General features: G+C 38.7%; 1 protein-coding gene across 2 annotated transcripts in view; it reads right to left on the bottom strand.

The window, feature by feature from the left end:
• LOC149540402 (Gut esterase (DUF1350)) overlaps positions 1-19314 on the bottom strand; it is a 234355-nt gene extending 215041 nt beyond the window's left edge. The window contains exon 1 of one of the 2 annotated variants that reach the window (XM_089801503.1): positions 18736-19314. In XM_089801503.1, coding sequence (XP_089657629.1) covers positions 18736-19016 — 281 coding nt within the window. In that variant the 5' untranslated portion in view covers positions 19017-19314. The remainder of the gene's footprint in view (positions 1-18735) is intronic. The other variant, XM_089801504.1, reaches the window with a different exon arrangement.
• Between the last annotated feature and the right edge of the window lie 499 nt (positions 19315-19813).

The following is a 19813-nucleotide window of genomic DNA, read 5'->3' as shown; positions in this document are numbered from 1 at the left end:
TCTTAAACTGCATGCTTTGAAGCTACTCGAACAGAGGTTCATCTCCCTTTGGCAAGATTTTTGCTTCAACCGCTTCTTTGGCCTTCATTTGGATGATAATCTTCAAGAGGGAGATACAATCATCACACTTCACCCTTTCTCTAGCCAGAGTATTGCTATTTGATATAATGTTATCTTTTTTTGTTTCCAACCTTAAGATAACATTACCAATCTGCTCCACAATAGCGGCTCCTTCTAATTTGAGCTTCTCAATCCATTCTTTACCAATCTGGCCAAAATGCCTATCTTCTTGGAGTTGAGAGATGAGGGCCTGAACTTCAGCAGCAGTAGAATTTTTAGTCACTAATATTCCACAGATGGTTGCTAATGGAGTGACTAGCTATCTGATGAACTTATTTAATTCTTCTATCTTAGCCTTCATTTTAGTCTTAGACAACTTTAGACTTTCTAGCTGCCCTTTGATCACCTCGTTGGTTGACTTCCATAAGCCAACTTTGGTGTCATGCCTTGCTTCTCCAAGATCCACAGAGTGCAAAGTAAAATCTTCGGTCGTCATGTCCTCAATCCGCCCTCCTTTGTTGGGCTTGGCGATCTCTATTGTCAGGTGACCTATTTCTGGATCTTGCCCAACTATGGACAAGGTTTTATGCTTCTTAACTCTTGTCAGTGCAAACCCAGAGCGAATAGCGAGGGATACAGTATCTTTAGAAGAAGTGCTCTCATCTTTCCTTTTCCTTTTTCTCTCCAGAGTATCCTCCAACCAGGAGTCAGTACCTATCACCTTGGAGGTCGTCCCGAGTAATTCTATGCTAAACATCTTCCTCTTAGCTGGGGTGACTGTCACAGTAGCCAAAGAGAAAGGATTCTTTGGATCTCGAGAGATGAGCTTAGAGGAACTCTAACCTTTGTCCACTTCTGGAGTTTTCTTTATCGCTTCATCTGACTCAGTAGACTCACTACTGTTGCTCTTTCCATCTCCTAAGTCTACTATCCGTATTGAAGACCCACTTGGTTGCAAAAGTGTAGCACTTGCTAGCGGAATTGGACTATGATGAGGAGAGGGAACTAGAGTAGTGTGGGGAGAAGGAATTGGAGAAACATGGGGTGATGGAACTGGTGTGACATGGGGAGATGGAATTGAGGCGGTCATGCTATCCTTTGGCTCTTCCATCTTCTTTTCTTTAGTACCAGTCTAGGTTCCAATGACTGGGAGGGAACCATCATGACAAGTCTTGGCAATGGGGACATTCTTGTCTGGAGGTTGATCACCTCCACTTGATGGTTGAGCTGGCCCTTGAGTGGCAGCTATTGTTATGCCTAGTGTAGCACTCTGAGATGAGGAAGGTGTTGCAGCTGCTGGAGAAGCTTGAGTGGCTGCACCTTTACTCCGGCTCCTCTTGGTTGTCCACTCAACCCATTTCCCCATTCTCTTGATGATCCTAGCCATCATGATATCAAAATCCTCCTCAACATCTACATACAGCTCGAAACTGATAGGAATCCCTCTAAACTTAGTCAAATATGTATTGCTATACATATTTTGGCCATCGTCCTCCAAGCCTTCTACATCAAAGTTGATACCGTATGTTTTGATTTGCTCCACTATGAGCCTAGCAAAAGCACGATCTCTGCTTTCAAGCTCATCTCTATAGTCCGCCCAATAATCTTCGACAGTAGTAACATGTTTGATCATGCTCCCAATCTACAACACATCTCTTGCATACCCATTCGGGTCGAACATAGGTCTTACGACCTCATATGCTTCTAATTGATACTTAGTCTCGAATGCTTTGAGCATATTTTTCGCATCAGAGCGAGATTCACAATTGTAAGCCCCAACTTTCATAGGGAATTCGTACCCTTTCTTCTTCAGGCTTGCACTCAGCATGTTCACCTGGATCGCCTGCCTCACGATCTCTATTAGCACGATCATATCGCTCGGATACCTAGGCAGCTTCAAAGGAAATCCGTCAAAAGCTGCAAGATGCAAATATGAAAAGGATGAGAACTGGATAAAATAGCTACCAAACTGACTGATGGTCACCATTGCCTTTGGGTTGAACATCCTCTTTGGGAATCCTTGGAGTTCCCTGCAAATTCTTATTGTAAATGCATCATTAACTTTGACATATTCTGCATAGCTATTCTGCAATTGTAAGCATGGATAGAATTCATAGCTTCTCACATCATTGGGGAAGTTCTCTATTCAGGGAAGGCCTAGCCACAATTGTAAAGAAGCTAACATATAAATCACAAAAGAAGACATGTAAAAGGTGTTGTAAAACTTTGCAGCGCTAAGGGCTCTGGACAGATGCTCACTTACCTCATGAGCCCAATTAACATATTGTGTATCTAAACAGATAATTTGTACCAAAAAGAAATACTATTCAACAAAATTAAGTGCTTCTACCTCACCTTTCAATCTATGCAAGAGAACTAGAATGTCTACAATCTCGGGCTTGAGATCAGTGCCGAATAGAGTCTTAGGAACCTTATTCTTGGTGCCCCGCTACTTTTGGAACCAAGATCTCATAATTTCTTTTCTCCGCACCATTTTCTTCAAGGAGAACTCAGACACTGCCCCTCCTACTGTCAACTCAGAGAACTCTTCCCGTTCTGGAACTCGGAGGCAATTTACCACAATTTGCCTATCAATAGAGATTAAAACTGTATGATCAAGCAACAAAATTTGTCTGGTATCTGGGTTGTAGTGATTTATGCATTCAACAATTAACTCAGAAGCTTGAACTGCCACCGGAAACCCAGCTGCTTCCACTAACCCACTTCCTCGGAGCTTCTTGGTTATAGGGTGAATTGGCCCTGACCTCAGCCTCCTTTGAAAATCTTGCATGTCATAGAAATGGAGAGAGGTATCTGTGAAACTCTGCAATGTGGATTTGATCCCATTAAGTCCGTCAAACCCAGCAAATCTGGTTGTCATTTTATCTGAGGTAGAAGTAAACTGAAACTTTGAACTCGAAGGAAGCGCAAAGGATAGAATTTGCAAGTATAAAAGATTTGAAAATGTTGTGCAATTCAAGAGCATAATAGTTCAAGAAAAAGTGGTAGTTTGAAAAACTGTTATGTTTCTCTCTATATAGAAATCCTAATTCACCCGTTAATCTTCAAGGTTTGCGCCACACGAACGAAATAAAAGATAAATCCATTGGATTAGTAAATGCAAGAATTTCTAACAGACTTTTCCATGTCTTTTCACTGTTTCTGTTGGCCCAATGGTAACTTTATTACATACTTACCTTCTTGTTTTTCACCTAGTTTTGGAGAATTAAGAATGGAGTACTCTGTAAGGAAATATCCGCTCAGCCAGATTCTGCTCACTACACTTCTCCAACTATGATTAGCTTGTTTCCATTGTCATCTTAAAGTGTATTACGTGCAACTTGTGTACCCAATTTACTTACAAAGTTGATTTCTTCATGAATGCGGAAAATCACCTTCATGGGTCAAAAGCCCGCCGAGGAGAAGGCGATCTTCAGTTTTCCGCTCAAGCTTTATTTACCTTCTAACTTTTGGGTTAGCCTTTTCTCTGAGTTTGGAAAACCACAAAAGGACTGCAAGGAACAAAAGAGGGCCCACTTATTCGTTTTTTCCCTTTACAAATGCCTTTAGCGGAAAATTGACTTCATGGGTCGAAAGCCCGCCATGGAGAAGTCATTTTAGAGTTTTCCACTTAAGGTGATTCTAAGCACCATGATGAATCCCGGATGTTGTCCAGGGCCAAATATTGTGATGAAAGTAAGGCTTATCCATAGAACAACTCATTCTCTTCTTGTTTTAATATACAAGCCACATTTATTAACCTCTGCGGAAATTCACCTTCACGAGTCAAAAACCCGCCGAGGAGAAGGCAATGTTTGATTCTCTGCAAGCTTCATTTTTTTACATGTAAATCATGATAAGCCACGAACAAATCCATCCTTGAAAATAACTTTGTGAAAATGTTTATGAAACACAAGAATCTCCATCGAATTAGGTACTAAGCTACCCATACGACATCAAGGAGAAACCCACCCGGCCGTGAAATGCAAGAGAAGGGAAAGATGGGAAATCCGATGGAGAATCTTTTCACCTAAGGAGGAAAGACTAGACTTAGACATACCCAGACCAAACTAAGACACAAAATCTTTTCCACTTTTGCAAAATGAGTATAGGGTCAAAAGTGGGGCAACAATCAGCTAACTGTTTTTCTTTAAAATGTGATGTTGATTGTTAGTATCACATGAGCTCTGCATAAAATTGGGTCTAATAGATCTCTGTCTAGGCATATACACTATTCTTGATCCATTCTCTTCAAATAGGAAAATTAAGATATAGCCTTTTTTCCTTTGTGGAAAGAAATTGTTTAGCTAGTTTCTGCAGTTAAAGAAAGTGATTTCTCGAAGTTGTTAAAAGAATATGTTTTCATAACTAGAAAACTTGGTAATTTGCACCATTGCTAGATAAACTGAGTACTACTAGTTCACTTAGTTACTGGTAACAATCACCAATCAGATAAAGCTCGATAACGTACAATGCAAAAAGAAACATGTAACACTTTTTCTCTTCCCACTCCCATTTATATTTTCTTGAAAATTAAAACTATATCTTTGTATTATATAAGTATGTATATGGAATAAATTATTCTAAAAGCTGTATTGTATATTCCCATGCTAGTTTATAAGCAATATAGAATTTTGTTAATTACCCAATTGATATTGTGAAATGACAATCACAATGGTTGAGTCACAAAGTTTTCTTACAGATTTATTCTCAATACAGTTCTTCTAAGCCATCTTGCAAATCATGCCTTGAAATTATTGTATAACCAGCTCCTAAAATGAGAGGGTAATAAAAAAACCATTTACTGTTGTGTGCCAAAACTCACATCAATAAAGAGATTACTAAAAGAACTTACAAACATTAGACCAAAGTACATTGACATAATCTCCCAAGAACAAGAAGCTAAAAAATTTAAAATTTAAAATAGCTTAATGTATTTATAATAGGACATGTCTACTCAAGTTCTGCTCAAAGGCAACGTTGCTCCTCAGGTGCTGCACTCCCAAAAAACCACAATGCATTTCATTAAGAAGACCAATTTGGTGAGGGAGATTCCTTAACCACCCTCAACAGCAGATAGTTGACAGCTGAGTTTTTTTTCTTTTCACATCTTCTAATGAGTCATAAAAAGGCACCATACAAGTAATTGTCAAATTGTCATGCTTATATACTAGAGAATCAAGTACAAAAAATAGATTGTTAGATTGTATAATACAAACTGGGATGAATACATGCTTTTTATGAACAGTAGATAACTCTCACCTACACCCTGGCTTTTAACTTTATTTTTTATCAGTAGATTTGTTGAGGCTAGGGTCTAAGAAACTTCTATAGCAATGACAATTTAGGTCCCTTGTCTAGTTCTAAAGTTTCAGGCATGGTCCTTTCCAATGAAGTCCAAAGTTTAATTTATTTTCAATCATTAGACATAAGCAGGAAACAAGTGTGTCCCTGCTAGCATTATAGTGTCATAGGCACCCTAGTTAGCACCAAAGTTTTGGATGTGGTCATTGTGAATAAGACAACTGTGTCCTTACTAATATTATTGTGCAGAAGGCACCCTAGTTAGTAACAAAGTCTTTGATGTGAACCTCGCTAATGTGTAATGTCCCATTTTTGGAATGATATAATTTATGATTGGATTAGCCTATTTCTTGACCCTCATACGCTTATGGGGTTGTTTAAAGGGTCCTATTTGGCAGTTCTGGTTGCCTTTTTTAGAGAAACGTTTGGTTCAGGTTGGGCCTTCGTTTGATGTTTCTAGATTTAGTTTCATACACTTACTAATTACAGTCATCTTGTCAGTGGAGTCTAGTGTTACTATTTATAGTAAGGCACCTGGACGTGAAGGATTTGCAGAGTCGATCTCCTAGTTTAGTTGGTTTGGCTAGTTGATGGGTATTTAATATTTAAGGAGTTATTATCATTAAAGTCATTTTAATGACAATAACAAGGTTATAAAATCATAAGATAATGTACATTTTTAATCCAATAGGGCCATGACCCTTCATTTAAATAAATTAGAGTGCAATCAATGATTTTAATATTTGAGGGGCCATTTTTAAAGCATGTAACAAAGTTGAAAAGAAAGTAATTTATATCATTTTTTTATTATTTAAAGTGCACATGAAGGAAATTGTCCTCTTGATAGGATAAGATAAATTATTAATGTCCAACAAGAGACCACAAACAGGCCTAAGGGACTAAGATACAAACAGAAGCCAGAAAGCAGCAGGAGCACCAAACGGTGTCCTAAGGAAAATATATGTCTTTTGAAAAGAAAAAGATAAGGCATTCACTGAGTTTGATAATTGAAGACTTTGAAGCTTGTGCTTGTGCTCTGCTCATAGAGAAGTAGAACTCAGGGTCCGCTGGTATTGGCATTGGAGAATGGATCTTCTTCATTGTTTTAGCATTCTGAGGTTGCAAAAGACCAGCTGAAATTTTTCTGTGAGATTGAACTCATCCAAAAGTCAACATTGTATTTCATTGGAGATTACATCAAGGGTCTTTGAAGATTATTTAATTGTTGATCAGAAGTTTGAAGATTGACTATTGGAGAATACTTGTTGCTGCCTGTGTGCCATTCTTCTTTAGCACGTGGGGTTCATATTGTGCATATTGGGAGCAATTATCTATAGAAATTAAAGAGAGTTTGAAGCTGAAAGTTTTTCTTTTTGGGGTGGCTAAGGATCTAATATAACTTTTCTGCATTTGTTTGTTAAAGAATCCTTTTGCTACTTATTTATATCCTTTCTAAGAGTTTCAAGGCATGTATTACTTGTGAGTTCAATAATTGTAACTCCTAGATTTTCGGGGTGTAGAATGGACATCAACCAGAACAACAAAACATACACAAATCAGCAAAACATTTAATGCAATTGCCATATGTACCAAGGTTGGCGAGGGAAACCATATATTTTATTGATTACCAGAACAACAAGTACATCATTCATATATCAAGGTTCTTAAATAGAGATCAGTTGGTTAGGAAGACCGACACCTCCCCTCACTAACAACTACCCAACCCAATTAATTATCTTTAATTACAACATTGTATTATCATGCCCTACATCTATCCTCCCAAAAAAAGAGTCATCTTCCAGACAAATGCCCAATAAAAACAAAAAAAACTATACTTCAAGAGTAGGGTGGAAGGACGTCCCTGGACTGGAACCTCGATGGCGAATAGGCTCTAACTCCCACTCGAAAGCCATGTGCTTAGCTCGAACTCCTTGAATTAGGTGCAAGGCATCCACTCTGTCCTTTTCTAATATTGCCAATTTGGCTCCCAAAGTTGCTTTCTTAGCTTGTCATTCTGCCTCGTTTTTCCTTGCCAATTCCTTTTTTTTTTCCAGCCGCCTTGCTAAGTCCTTTTCTTTCTGCCATGCTGGGAAAGTGCCTCGAAATGCTTCATCTATATGTGCGAGAGACTGCATGAGAGGTGGTTGCTCAAGTGTCCAAGAGACTATAGGTTCAGCCCTCCATATCTTTGTTGCTTGATCATGCATGAGTCCACTCTGCATAAGTACACTCCAATCTATATGGCAGGTGGTCCACATAAATACCACTAGCGACTCTGTTGCCCTGATGATGGCATCCATGTTCTACCCATGAACCTACTTTATGATCTCCTTAGTGGCTTTCTCTATGTCCTGCAACTCTTTGAGGAAGTTTTCAGCTTTTCCCCCAAACGAAGGTACTGTCATCCCTCCTCCAACTAGTGCAAATAGCTCCTTGTGAGTTTCCACACGGTCCTCATCTGTCTCCATTTCCAAAGGAACTAGTGAAGGGGGCAGTATCATTTCAAATTTTCCCAATAAACTATCTACCTCTGCCAATATCTATGTGTCCTCATCTTGTGTACCTATTATAATTTTCTCCATAGACTTCTCACACTATACCACCTTCTTGTTAGTAGGTTGAACCAAAAGGGCAATTGGTTGAGCTACCTCAATACCTTTTGTAGTCACCAATCTAACACTCTATGAAGCTTTCCTCCAGCCCCAAAGATCTATCATATTAGTGCTAGGCAATTGGCTTGGAGAAACAAAGTTTGCTAGAATAGAAATGCATTTAGCACCCAATTGAGGAAGTAATCTGCCTCCTTCACCAACCTCCTCCATATTTCCTTCCAAACCAGTACCCTCATTCTCTGTACAAGTCCCCTTTGTGACATCTTCTATATTGGCCTAGACTTCATGTACTCCTTCCTCCGTACGGCCCATTGTATGATCTTCTTGTGTGCCTCTATACGGCCAACTGTATGACTTTCTGGCATCCCCTCCTTCGTATAGCTACCTTCACCCCCTTCTTGTACCTTCTCCTCCATACAGCTCTAGGTACTTCCAAGTGGCTTGCCATGAATTTTTGGAATTGCCTGTGGGTAGTGGACCTCCATCTTTGGGTAAGAATGAGACTTCACCAAGTGTGCCCTTGAGATGACTCAGCCAAAATTCCTCTTTCTCCACTTCGTCTAAAGAAGATGCTCCTGTGCTGGTCTCTTCTCTGTCCGAACTCTCATCCTCTCCATCTTTGGATGGTGTTGGAAGAGACATATCAGGTACTATCATTTGCCTTAACTTCTTTTTACTGGGATCTCCCCCTGCATTTCCCATTTCAAAGATTTCCAAATGAAACTAGTAGGCCATGGGTGGTTAATAGGGTTCCACTCAGCTTGCTGGTATGAAGGTTTTCCTATGCTCTGGGGCAACCTGTGTTCAAACTGCTTCCAAGAACAATGCGATGGCATAATAGGGCATGTAGAAAGCTTTATGTTTCAACTATAGAAATGCCCTAAACCTTTCTGATAGAATGTGTGCCCAATTGTACATCCTCCCCATTTTGAGTCCACTTACTATTGGTAGCATCCAAATGCCAATATCAAACGTGCGGCTTCCACCAGTAAGTTTTCTCTTCACTTGGTCTACAATGCACCTCCAGTTATCATTGGCTATGACTATTTTCTTTAATCCGCAACTATTATTTTTACTTAGAATGTTGTCTCATTCCTATTTTGAAATATCGTCCCTACACATCAAGGGAAGTTGTTTCTCCTTTTCTTTCATTGTCATTTTTGCAGTTTTTGTTGCATCATGCCCTTTGTTGGGAAACCCAAATACTTTATTTATCTCTTTTGGAGAACATGAGATAGTGAGAGTTTGTTGGAAATATTGAATCACCAACTTATGCCCCTTCTTGTCATATCCAGCCACCATGGTTCACAACACAGGGACAAATTCCTCTAAATAAAACATGGATATAATATTTATTTTATCTACCTCAGCTTTTCGTAATGCCTCCTTGGGTATATGATTCTCGTCAGCATTCTCCCACCATGTCCAACACTCACTTCCTGCTACACTTTCAAATGTGATATTAGCAGCTGTAATATGTTTTGCATTCTTCCCCTTATCCTTCTTTGCAGCCATTTTTCTCACCTGCAAAACCTTGTTTTTTCTTGAATCAATAATGGTTCCTTTGCTTGGATTGTCGATACTGGTCTTCACCATCTTATGATATTCAATACATCTCTAGGGGGCTTTAATTATGTTTTTGTTCCAACCGTTTTTCTTCCCTACGTGTCTCCATTTGATTCCTTGGTATGGCTTTGTTTTAACCCTTGATAGTTCCACGTCGTACTCCTCCCTTCCTATTGGTATGCAAGTTGCATTCACATTCTCTGTCCCAGTCATTCCTTATACATGGATAGTTTCTCCTTTCCGTCTGGTAGCTCGCAAAAGGGGTCTCACTTCTCCTATGCCTTCCCAACTCATATGCCTCTGCCCACTTGCCTTCTCACTCCAACATGGCTTTCTCCACCACCTACACTTTGTACACTTGGGCTCTGACTTCATATGGCTCCTTTTCATGCACCTAAACCTTGTATGTTAAGCCTCCTCTTTCCTATGATTGCGTACATTGCCCCTATATCCCCTTCGTACGCTACTCCTGCATCTTCTTTGCACACTAGCTCTGTATCTTCTTTGTACCTTGTTTCTGTATCCTCGTATGCTATCCTTGATCCACCGTGTACACTATACACTTCTCCTCTTTTGTCACCTAGTGATTTGGCTCGTACATTGGGTACGTTGGTTGTGGTCCCTCCTTTGTGGCTTTGAGTCCAATCTCGCACCCTTGTGCGGCATACGAAATTTACCTCCCTTATCCCTCTTATAACAACTATGCTTCCACTTGTCTCACCACCTCCAACTCTGCTACATACTAATTGGTTCACATGAACTCCACTTTTCTTATATAAAGGGACATTTATTGAGTTACTTTTTGATTTTCTTATCCCTCCTTTAGTCTCTCCTTCCTTAGTTTTTATTAAGTTTCTCTTTATTTCCTTTCCCCAACTTTCTTCTATGTTTATGGAATAAATAAGAAATTCTCCCCTACTAGCCTTATAAAGTTTCAATTTAGCCCATTAACTAGGTCTTTGAGAGGGTGATTATCTAAGGTTGACAATTTTATTGCTCCATTGTCTCTTACTTCCATTATCCTATATGGTCCACGCCATTTTATTTTGAACTTGCCTTATTTTATTTCATTTTTGCCATTATACTTAAGTACTAGTTGTCCTTTAAAATTCATTTTCTTCAAGTACTTATCATGCCAAAAATTTCATCTCTCTTGTGCCACTTTCGTAGTTCATTGAGCCATAGTCCTCCCTCTATCCAATTTTATTAAAGTATTAAGTCATTCTCTTAGACTCTCCCCCTCCCCTAACGTATGCTCAACTGCTACCCTTAGACTGAGTACTGCATATTTTACTGGCATTACTGCCTCCTGCCTGTACATTAAGTGAAAGGGAGTTTGTCTAATGGTGGCCTTGTAGGTAGTCCTATACACCCATAAAACTCTCAGAAGCCTCTCCTCCCAATCTCCTCTTTCAACTACACAAGTTTTGCACAAGCTTGTCACCAAAATTTTGTTTTTAGCCTTGGCTTGACCATTGGCCCTAGGGTAGTAATGGCTTGAAAAAGAATGGAAAATTGTGTACTTGCTTGTCACCATTCTAATTGCCTGGTTAACAAAGTGCAGCCCTCTATTACTTGTAGACTGTAACAGTATGGCAAACTGTGTCACTATCTGCTCATAGAGAGATCTGGCTGTACTTAGTGTTGTATTATCAAGATGTGCTCTTGCCTCTGTCCATTATGTTAAGTACTCTGTTGCCACTACTATATACCTACATCTGTGGTTACTTTGGGTAGGCAATGGGCCCACAAATTCCAAGCCCAACGCTCAAATAGCTCCTATGGTTACGAGGGAAATAGTGGCATGAAGTCTTTTTTGAGAGGTTTCCCTGCCCTTTGACATGTATCACAACTTAAAACCCATTCCCGGACATCTACATGAAGTGTAGGACACCTAAGTCCTGCCAACAGTACCTTTCACGCTGCAGCATCCGGTCTCATATGCTCTCCTGCCAAGCCTTCATGGGATTCCCTAAGGACCGCAAGGATCCCTTCCTCCATCACACATCTCCTTAACACCTCATTGGGCCCCATTTTATACAATAACCCGTTAATCAACTAGGATGTCCAGCTTTTCAATACAATCTTTCTTCTTTCACCTACTAGCATCTCTTTGGGAAAGGTGGCAGTAGATAGGTATTGTCCAATGCCTTCGTAACACTATGGAAGTACGGCAATTTGAAACAAGTGGGCATTCAGAAAGTCTTTGTTTACTCTATTCCCATCAGGTTCTCTTGACTTTATTCTGGATAGTTGATTTGCAATCACATGACTTTTCCCTAACCGAATTATGATTTTAAAGGTAAACTCTTGGAGAAGGATTAACCACCTACTAAATCTTCCTTGGATAATAGGTTTATTAACCAGATACATTAGAGCTTGATGATCTACAAAAAATGTAAAAGGAGAAGCTAGTAAGTAATGCCTAAACTTTTGAACCGCATAAATGATACCTAAAGCCTTCTCTTTCCGTCGTAATGTAATTTTTTTCCACTTTTGAAAGTAACCTGCTCGAAAATTACACTGGTTGGTCTAGTCCCTCCTTTCTTGTTGGTGTCAGAGGGGCATCTATTGCCTAGTTAGAGCATCCAGGTGGATGTGAAATTCCTTGCTCCAGTTCAGGTATATGAGGATTGAAGCTTTCACCAATCTCTTCTTCAATTCTTGGAAGGCCTCATCTTGGGTCGTCTTCCCATAAATATTTCTCCCCTTTTCTTGTCAACTTCTCCAAGGGTATGGACAACTCTGCAAATCCCTTTATAAACCTTTTGTAATATCCCACATGTCCTAAAATGATTTGACACCAATCACATCCGTGGGAGCCTCCATGTCCACAATCACTCTAATTTTGTTGGGACCTGTTTTCAACCCTTTGCACACTGTGTCTGAGGAGCCTTCCTTGGGGGACCATGAATCGACATTTCTTTGGATTTAGCACTAGTCTAGCCCTTCTGTGTCATTTTATGCATTCTCCAATAACCTTTAGGTGTTGCTCCTTTTCGATGTAGATAGACCAATCATCAAGAAAAGCCTTAACATTGCCTACCAACATTCCATCAAACATGTGTAGAATAATTCTTTGAAATGTGGCCGATGCATTACACAACCCAAATGGTATCCTATTATAAGCATATACTCCATCTTCCACTACAAAGGTTGTTTTTAACTTATCCTCCTCGATAATGTTAATTTGATTGTATCCTAAAAATCTGTCCATAAAGGAGTACATCTCCTGTTCGGCCACTTCTTCCAAGATGTTATTCGTAAAGGGAATTGGGAAGGGATCTTTTATAGTTACTGCATTTAGGTACCTAAAATCTACACAAATCCAAATTTTATTTCCATCTTTTTTCATTGATATAACTATTGGCAACACCCACTCGTTGGTCTGTACTTTTAATATTATGCCTGCCTTGAGCATCTTCATAATTTCCTCTTGAGCCTTAGCTGCATAGTTCTTATTCATCTAATAAGGTCTCCTTCATACTGATCTTGCTCCTGGTACTAAAGGTATCTGATGGACACACGATTCAAGGGGCACTCCTTTTAAGTCCTTGTACATCCAGGCAAACACATCTTTATACTCAAGAAATATTCTGAATATTGTTGCTTTTAAAATAGGATCCCAATCGTCCCCTATAAAGATTTCCTTAGGCTGGTCCTTTTTGCCTAAATTCAACTTTTCCAGTTTAGCCTCTTCGTACTCTATTCGTTTCTCCTTCTGGAATGTGTGTGTTGGGGTATCATCCATTGAAGTTGTGCCTTCTATGTGCTCCTTATAAAACCTTGGATAACCATCCTTAGATTCCATCTCCTAAACCTGTAACATGTTACACTCTGGTTAAAACACTTCATAATCCACCATTTGCCATTTGTACAGGGCATTAGGGGAACTCATTTCATCTTCTGAACATTCTACCAGCTGTAGAATGCCTTCGTTGTCTAGCTCAATTCCATTACCATCCTCTCCCTCGGCTTCAAAATCGACGGCAAGTTCTTGACTGACCGAATGATTCCTTAGGTCAATTGTGTACTTCCTACCATCAACTTCAATGGAAAGGGTATTTTTCTTCCAGTTGTGATTAGCTTTTGCTGAGATTAGCCATCCTCTCCCCAATAATGCATCGTACCCCTTCTTCTTGAAGACAATTACTACAAAGTCGAAGAATTGTTGAGTCCAATCACCACTTTCTGTCCCATTAAGATTCCAATGGGCTTGATCCCATGTTGATCCGCTCCGACTAAATGGAAGGTTGATGGCCACAGGGTTGGTTTCCCAAGAGCCTTCCAAGTTTCTTCAGGGAGGACATTCACACCGAAGCCTCCATCTGCAATAGTATTGGTCAAATACAGAGTTATTGTCTTTAACCGTTTTTTCTTCCTCCTTCGATGGTTTCTCCTTAGTACTATTTCCATGTACTACGTTTCCATGTGTTATTTCCACCCTTAATTGCACCCTTAATTGTTGTAGGGTCTCCAACAGATCCCCAATCTTTACTAGTACTATGGTCTCTAGGACTTGTTTCATGATGTTAGTTTCCTGAATAGATTTGGTGAAGGAGTTTTTAGGTGTACTTACCTTCCCTTCCTTATCCATCATCACTTGGATCTCCCTTCTAGCTTCATCCAACCTCTCCTTTTACATACTTGTATCCAGATATGTGAGTTTTCGGACTTGCATCGGAGTGATAGCTAAGACTTCCTCTTTTGGTTTTGCCACCTCCAGCATGTTCACGCTCTTCTGTTTGGGATAGTTCTCATCCTCATGATTTTTGGGCCTACACTGTCTGTAGAGCATCCCCCCACCTTGCCCTCCATTCTGACAATCATGGGCACAGTGCCTCCCCTCGTTACATCTCTTGCATTGTATCATGGACCATCCTCTGGAGTCATACTATATTCGACTCCTTGGTGTGCTGTTATTGTTGCTACCCCTCCTGTTGTCTTGGTACCCTCCAGGTGATGCTTTCGTGCTAGTGTTGCGTGGGGGAGTAGGAGGCATGGATGGTTCTCCTTGAGTAAAAAATACTTGGGCATTGTGTGCTTTCAAATTGTAGGGACAATCCTTGATGGAACGCCCCATTGCCTGACATATGTCACAAAATGCCTTCCTGGGACAAGAGATCTTCATGTGTCCCTCCTTTTCATAGTTTGTACGCCATAGTTCTTTTCCTTCCCTTTTCATCCTTGCTTCATGTTATTTCCTTCATCATTCTCATTATATCCTTCCGCAATGCCTGTATGGTTTTAGATTCACCCCCACTTTCTTAGGAACTCTCGCTTCTGCTTCCATGCCTCCTTCCTTTTGAATTCTTGGTTTCACTTTCTATATCCATCACGCATGTACATGCTTCAGCAGATGACGATGGTGGGACAATTTTCATTTTCCTTCGTAGGGACAAAGTTAACCCTTTGATAAACCATCTTTGTTTTAGTCCATCTGCAAATTTATTATCCAATTTCCCTATCAACTCCTTCAGTCTCCTACTATATGCCCTTACAAATTCATTTTTTCCTTGTCTTGTCTTGTATATCTCTGTTACGATCTCATCATCATCCCGTAAGAGTTAGAATTCCTCCTCAAAAGAAGTATGTAGGTCCCTCCACGTGGCCTTCTTCCCAACCTCTAAGTCTTTGTACCAATCAATAGTCATTCCTCATAGGGTGGTGGGAAATGCCTTTAGCCATTCATTACTGTCATTTTCTCCATACGTGTGCCATACAATTATGCAAGTTTTACAATGCCTTGCAGGGTCTTCCGGCCCATCTCCTGTGAACCTCATAAATTTTTGATTTTTCATGGCCATCCTTTTCCCTCACGTTGTAACTATTTTCCCTTCTACCGGGAGTGTGTCCCTCGAATGTAACACCAGTACAAGAGTACATTGGGACACCGAGATGCTAACACAAGTTTCTGAGACAGGGGGAAATGGGCCTCTTTTGGGGACAGCCAAGGGAGTACGGGGCAAGGAGGGTTTTGTATAGTATATGTATAGAACTTAAAATGCTTGTTATGAAATGATGTTTCAATGGAACATACAAAATTAAAAATTTTGAACATAGCAAAATTGCAACATGAACTAGAATCGTTAAACATTTAACATAGTAATATATCACATACCCAATAGTAACATTCAAAAATCAAAATTCAAATAGAAATTCAAGTGCCCATCCCAGCGACAGCATGGTTACAAAATGGCAAAGGTGGGGGTACTTGGGTCTACAAGTACCCGATGCGAGGACATCTCCGGACGGGTACTTCGAGGTTTGGGAGTGGGGTGTGAGTCCCCGTGTTACACTTGTTCCCTCCTATTGGGAGTGTGTTCCCTCCCGTCGGGACTATTTTCCCTCTTGCTAGGAGGGTTTCTAGAGTGCTTGTTCCAAAGGCTTCTCCTTCTTCCCCAAGTTCCTCCTCTCCATGACTAGAACTATGTTCCTATGTACCACAGTGTTCTCTACGTACAGGGGTCATAGGTTCTGTCCACCCTTCTTTCCTTCCTCGTCCTTCCAAGAATGCCAAATTAGCAATGCCTTTTATTGTATTTTCAATTAGATTCTATTCTTCTCGATTTGGCTCCTAGGATTGATTTACAAGTTCTTTTAAATGGCGATGTCTTTCTTCCTGTTCCCTATTCCGTAGGAGTCGTCATAAGGCAGTTTCCCCCTCAAATTCCTCTTCTCGTACTTGCCTTGGGTCCTTGTTTGGGAGTAGGGGCATGAATTATTCTATTGCCTACTTGTCTTCCTCGAATTCTTTTCTCTCTTGAAGTTCTCGTGTACTTCTTTCAATGAATTGTTGGAGCACTTGTTGCTTTGTTCGCTCACTTTGTGCTTCAGCTCTTTCTTCCTCCACATGTACCAAGTTTCTTAACAGCAACCAAGGAATTTGGTCGAGAAGGTTGTACACCGCTAGTGGCACTGAAAGTTCCTCCTATACCATGCTCTCTGGAACCGCTCTCTTAGGATTCCCTTTGCACGTATTGGTCGACAAAGACTTCCCAAGTTACCACCAGATCTCGTGTTACCTGATCCTCCCTTGTAATTTCTTCCTCTTCTTTGTCATTGCTTGTTACTTGTATTCGTGGAAGGAATGGTCTACCCATTACTTCATTTTGTCTAATATTTGACCTCTAGGATCGAACTTAGGCATCAGCGCCAAAATGTAGAATGGACATCAACCAAAACAACTGAACATACATTCAATTATACACAAATCAGAAGAACATTTAATGCAATTACCATATGTACCAAGGTTGGTGAGGAAAACCATATATTTTATTGATTACCAAAACAATAAATACATCATTCATATACCACGGTTCTTAAATAGAGGTTGGTTGGTTAGGAAGACCAACCAATACCTCCCCTCACTAACAACTACCCAACCCAACCAATTATCTTTAATTACAACATTGTATTATCAGGCCCTACTCTGGGTATTGTTGTTTTAGACAATAGGGGGTATTTAATGAAACAGGGATTCATTATATTATGAAAATTTTGGATTATTCAAGCTGGTATAAAAATCTGAAACTATTAGTAGTGTATTTTCAGTGCAATTTCAGTTTTGCATTGAAAAAGTTATCATTACAATATCTTTTAATTGTGGTATTATATTGTCATATAAAACATTGCAATTATACAACATTCATTCATCAAAACAAATACAAACAAGGCAGAAATTTTTTATTTACAAGAATCCGCCAGGGGAGGGTTCTTACATGATGCTCAGATTTTGGTTTATTGCTATCACTTCTGTTTCATGCTAGGGCTTTGAGTATGATCCCTACCAGCTGCATCAATTTGATATGAAGTTAATTTCTTGTAAACATTTGAGATTTTCATGGGTAATTATAGTATCATTTGTTTGGATATACCTATAATTTTTTATTCTCATATTTTCAATCACTTTGAAGACGCCTCTTTAGGGAATTATTTGATCAAATAAATGGTTTTTGGATTGCATTAACTGTTCCTTAAATACAACATACAATAGGTTTTAAAAAAAATTCAAGGAAATTTAACTACAAGTTTTTAAATAATGCACCAATTTAATGAAAAGATTATTAAGGTCGTCAATTTATTATATTTTTAAGGTCACCCATCCTAGTACTTCACCTCTATGAGCATTAACTGGATCCAATGAGTACTAAGTGTTCTATTTATTCTAATGAGAGATAGATTCATGTGTGAATTACTACTCATGATACATGGGTCAATGAGTTTGACTCAAAAACTACACGGTTAAATCCTGATAGCAATATCATAATTTGACTTGCTGTGGAAAATATATCCTACTTATCAACATAATCACTATCCAAATCAAAAACTGATCCTTGTGTCCTATGTAGCAAGATGGCAGATTGCCTGTTTCCGAAGATCCACTACATGTCAAATTCATTAACCTAATTACTAGGATATAAGGAGAACAAATTATAATGAAATAAATAATGTTCTCATCTTATGCCAAAACTAAGAAAAATTTAAATCATTCATCATCCCAAATTTATCATTGAGTAGAGATTAACGGAAAAGAACCACATTTCATTTTATATCTAATCAATAAGACTATCAAATACATTAATGATGTAAAATGAGGAAAGTACGGAAAGAGAAATAATCAGATGCATGAAATGTTGATCCTAGCCAGAACTGAAAAAAAATATGGTTAAATCATCACCACCAAGACGATCATCAGGAAAAGATATAGGATAGGTTGTCACTGTAATACTGTCTGTCAGTTTCATAATGACTGTCTAGGTGATGGCATATGCAATTTACTAATTTAGTACTAGGCCAAAGTTATGGTGAAGTCTGTTTCCTGTATACTTGTAAAGAAGTATTCTCCTATAATTCATTACTTCATCATAACTATGTTCTATAACTACTTCACTCTAGCTCTGATTTATAACCATTTCACTGTAACTACAGAGAATAAGAGTAGTATAATTATACTTCACCATTGGAGAGGAAATGGTACTTCATTATAACTTTGGTCGATAGCTACTTCACAGTAATACCATCACCTCCAGAAACGTCATCCGACGTAGAGACATGAAGGTTAAATTTTTTTCAAAGGATTTAATAACTAAAGAAGTGCCCTTTTATACCATTTCTCTAATTCTGTATACGAACTTGTTCAATTGCACTGCATGGATATAGGAAGATGATAATACGAACATGTGAATCTGACCTTTCAATTTGATTATAGAGCTCAATTGACCGGGACTCCCTGTCTTCTTTTGCAGGCTCAGCGCTAGCCAAAACAAATCCGTCCTTTATATTCTTCTTTTTCTTGTATATATGTTGATTTTTATGGTGCCTAATATCCAAATTTCCTATAAAACTTCTTGTAGCTGATAATTGCATTGACCCACTAGTGATTCGGGCAGAAGTACTTATAAGATTTCTGCATCTAAAGTTAGAATTGGGAAGCAAATTGGCGAAGGAGATTGTGGCACTGATGCAGGCCATTGGATGGAAAATTTTCAGGTCCAAATAATCCAGATATTATGGTTTCTGTTATCCCATCGAATTGTTAATTGAATCTGTAAAGAGGATCACTAGGCAGAATCTCCCGTCTAATTTCACAAACCCCCGATTAGGTCTGTTCATCCATATTAAATTCACTGTTTATTCCTTGTTCAACTTGTAATGGGATTCGAGCAGGCGCTGTACGAGATAAAAATTATTTTCTATTAGGTTTACGTGCGCCAAGTCCAATATTGGTAATCGCCAAAATTCAACAAATAGCTTTAGCCAGCTCGGATTTGTTGGTCGCTTATTATGTATTTTTCTTTAATCTGATCAATATCAAAATCGAAAATATATTGATATCAATGTCCGAGGATATAAAATACCAAATGATGGTCAGCTTTGTATTTTCTTTAAAATTAATAGGTCATAGTTTTATCAGACCAATGTCGCGAAATTAATGTTTGACCATATAAAATATCAAATGTAGGTCAGTTTTGTATTTTTATTCTTTAATAGAGGTTTAATAAGTAATAATAGGCTTTGAGACCAATATCCAAAGAAATTATTAATACTAATAGGTTGTAATCTTTTAATAGAGGTTTACGAATTAATAATAGGTTTATAAGTAAAAAAGTAATAATGTAAGTAATTATGGTAATTTTAAATTAAAAAGTTACAACTATATCTTATATAAAATTCGTTAAGTTATTAATTATTATTTTGAAATATAAAATTAATGTAATTAATTATAAATATTTTTATCAATTATATTATAATTCTTAAATATGATATTT

This window comes from Cupressus sempervirens, chromosome 9, assembly GCF_028749045.1.
Source record: "Cupressus sempervirens isolate cs-2001-9-10 chromosome 9, ASM2874904v1, whole genome shotgun sequence".
Classification (NCBI taxonomy): domain Eukaryota; kingdom Viridiplantae; phylum Streptophyta; class Pinopsida; order Cupressales; family Cupressaceae; genus Cupressus; species Cupressus sempervirens.
This window is presented reverse-complemented; position numbering and strand designations above follow the sequence as displayed.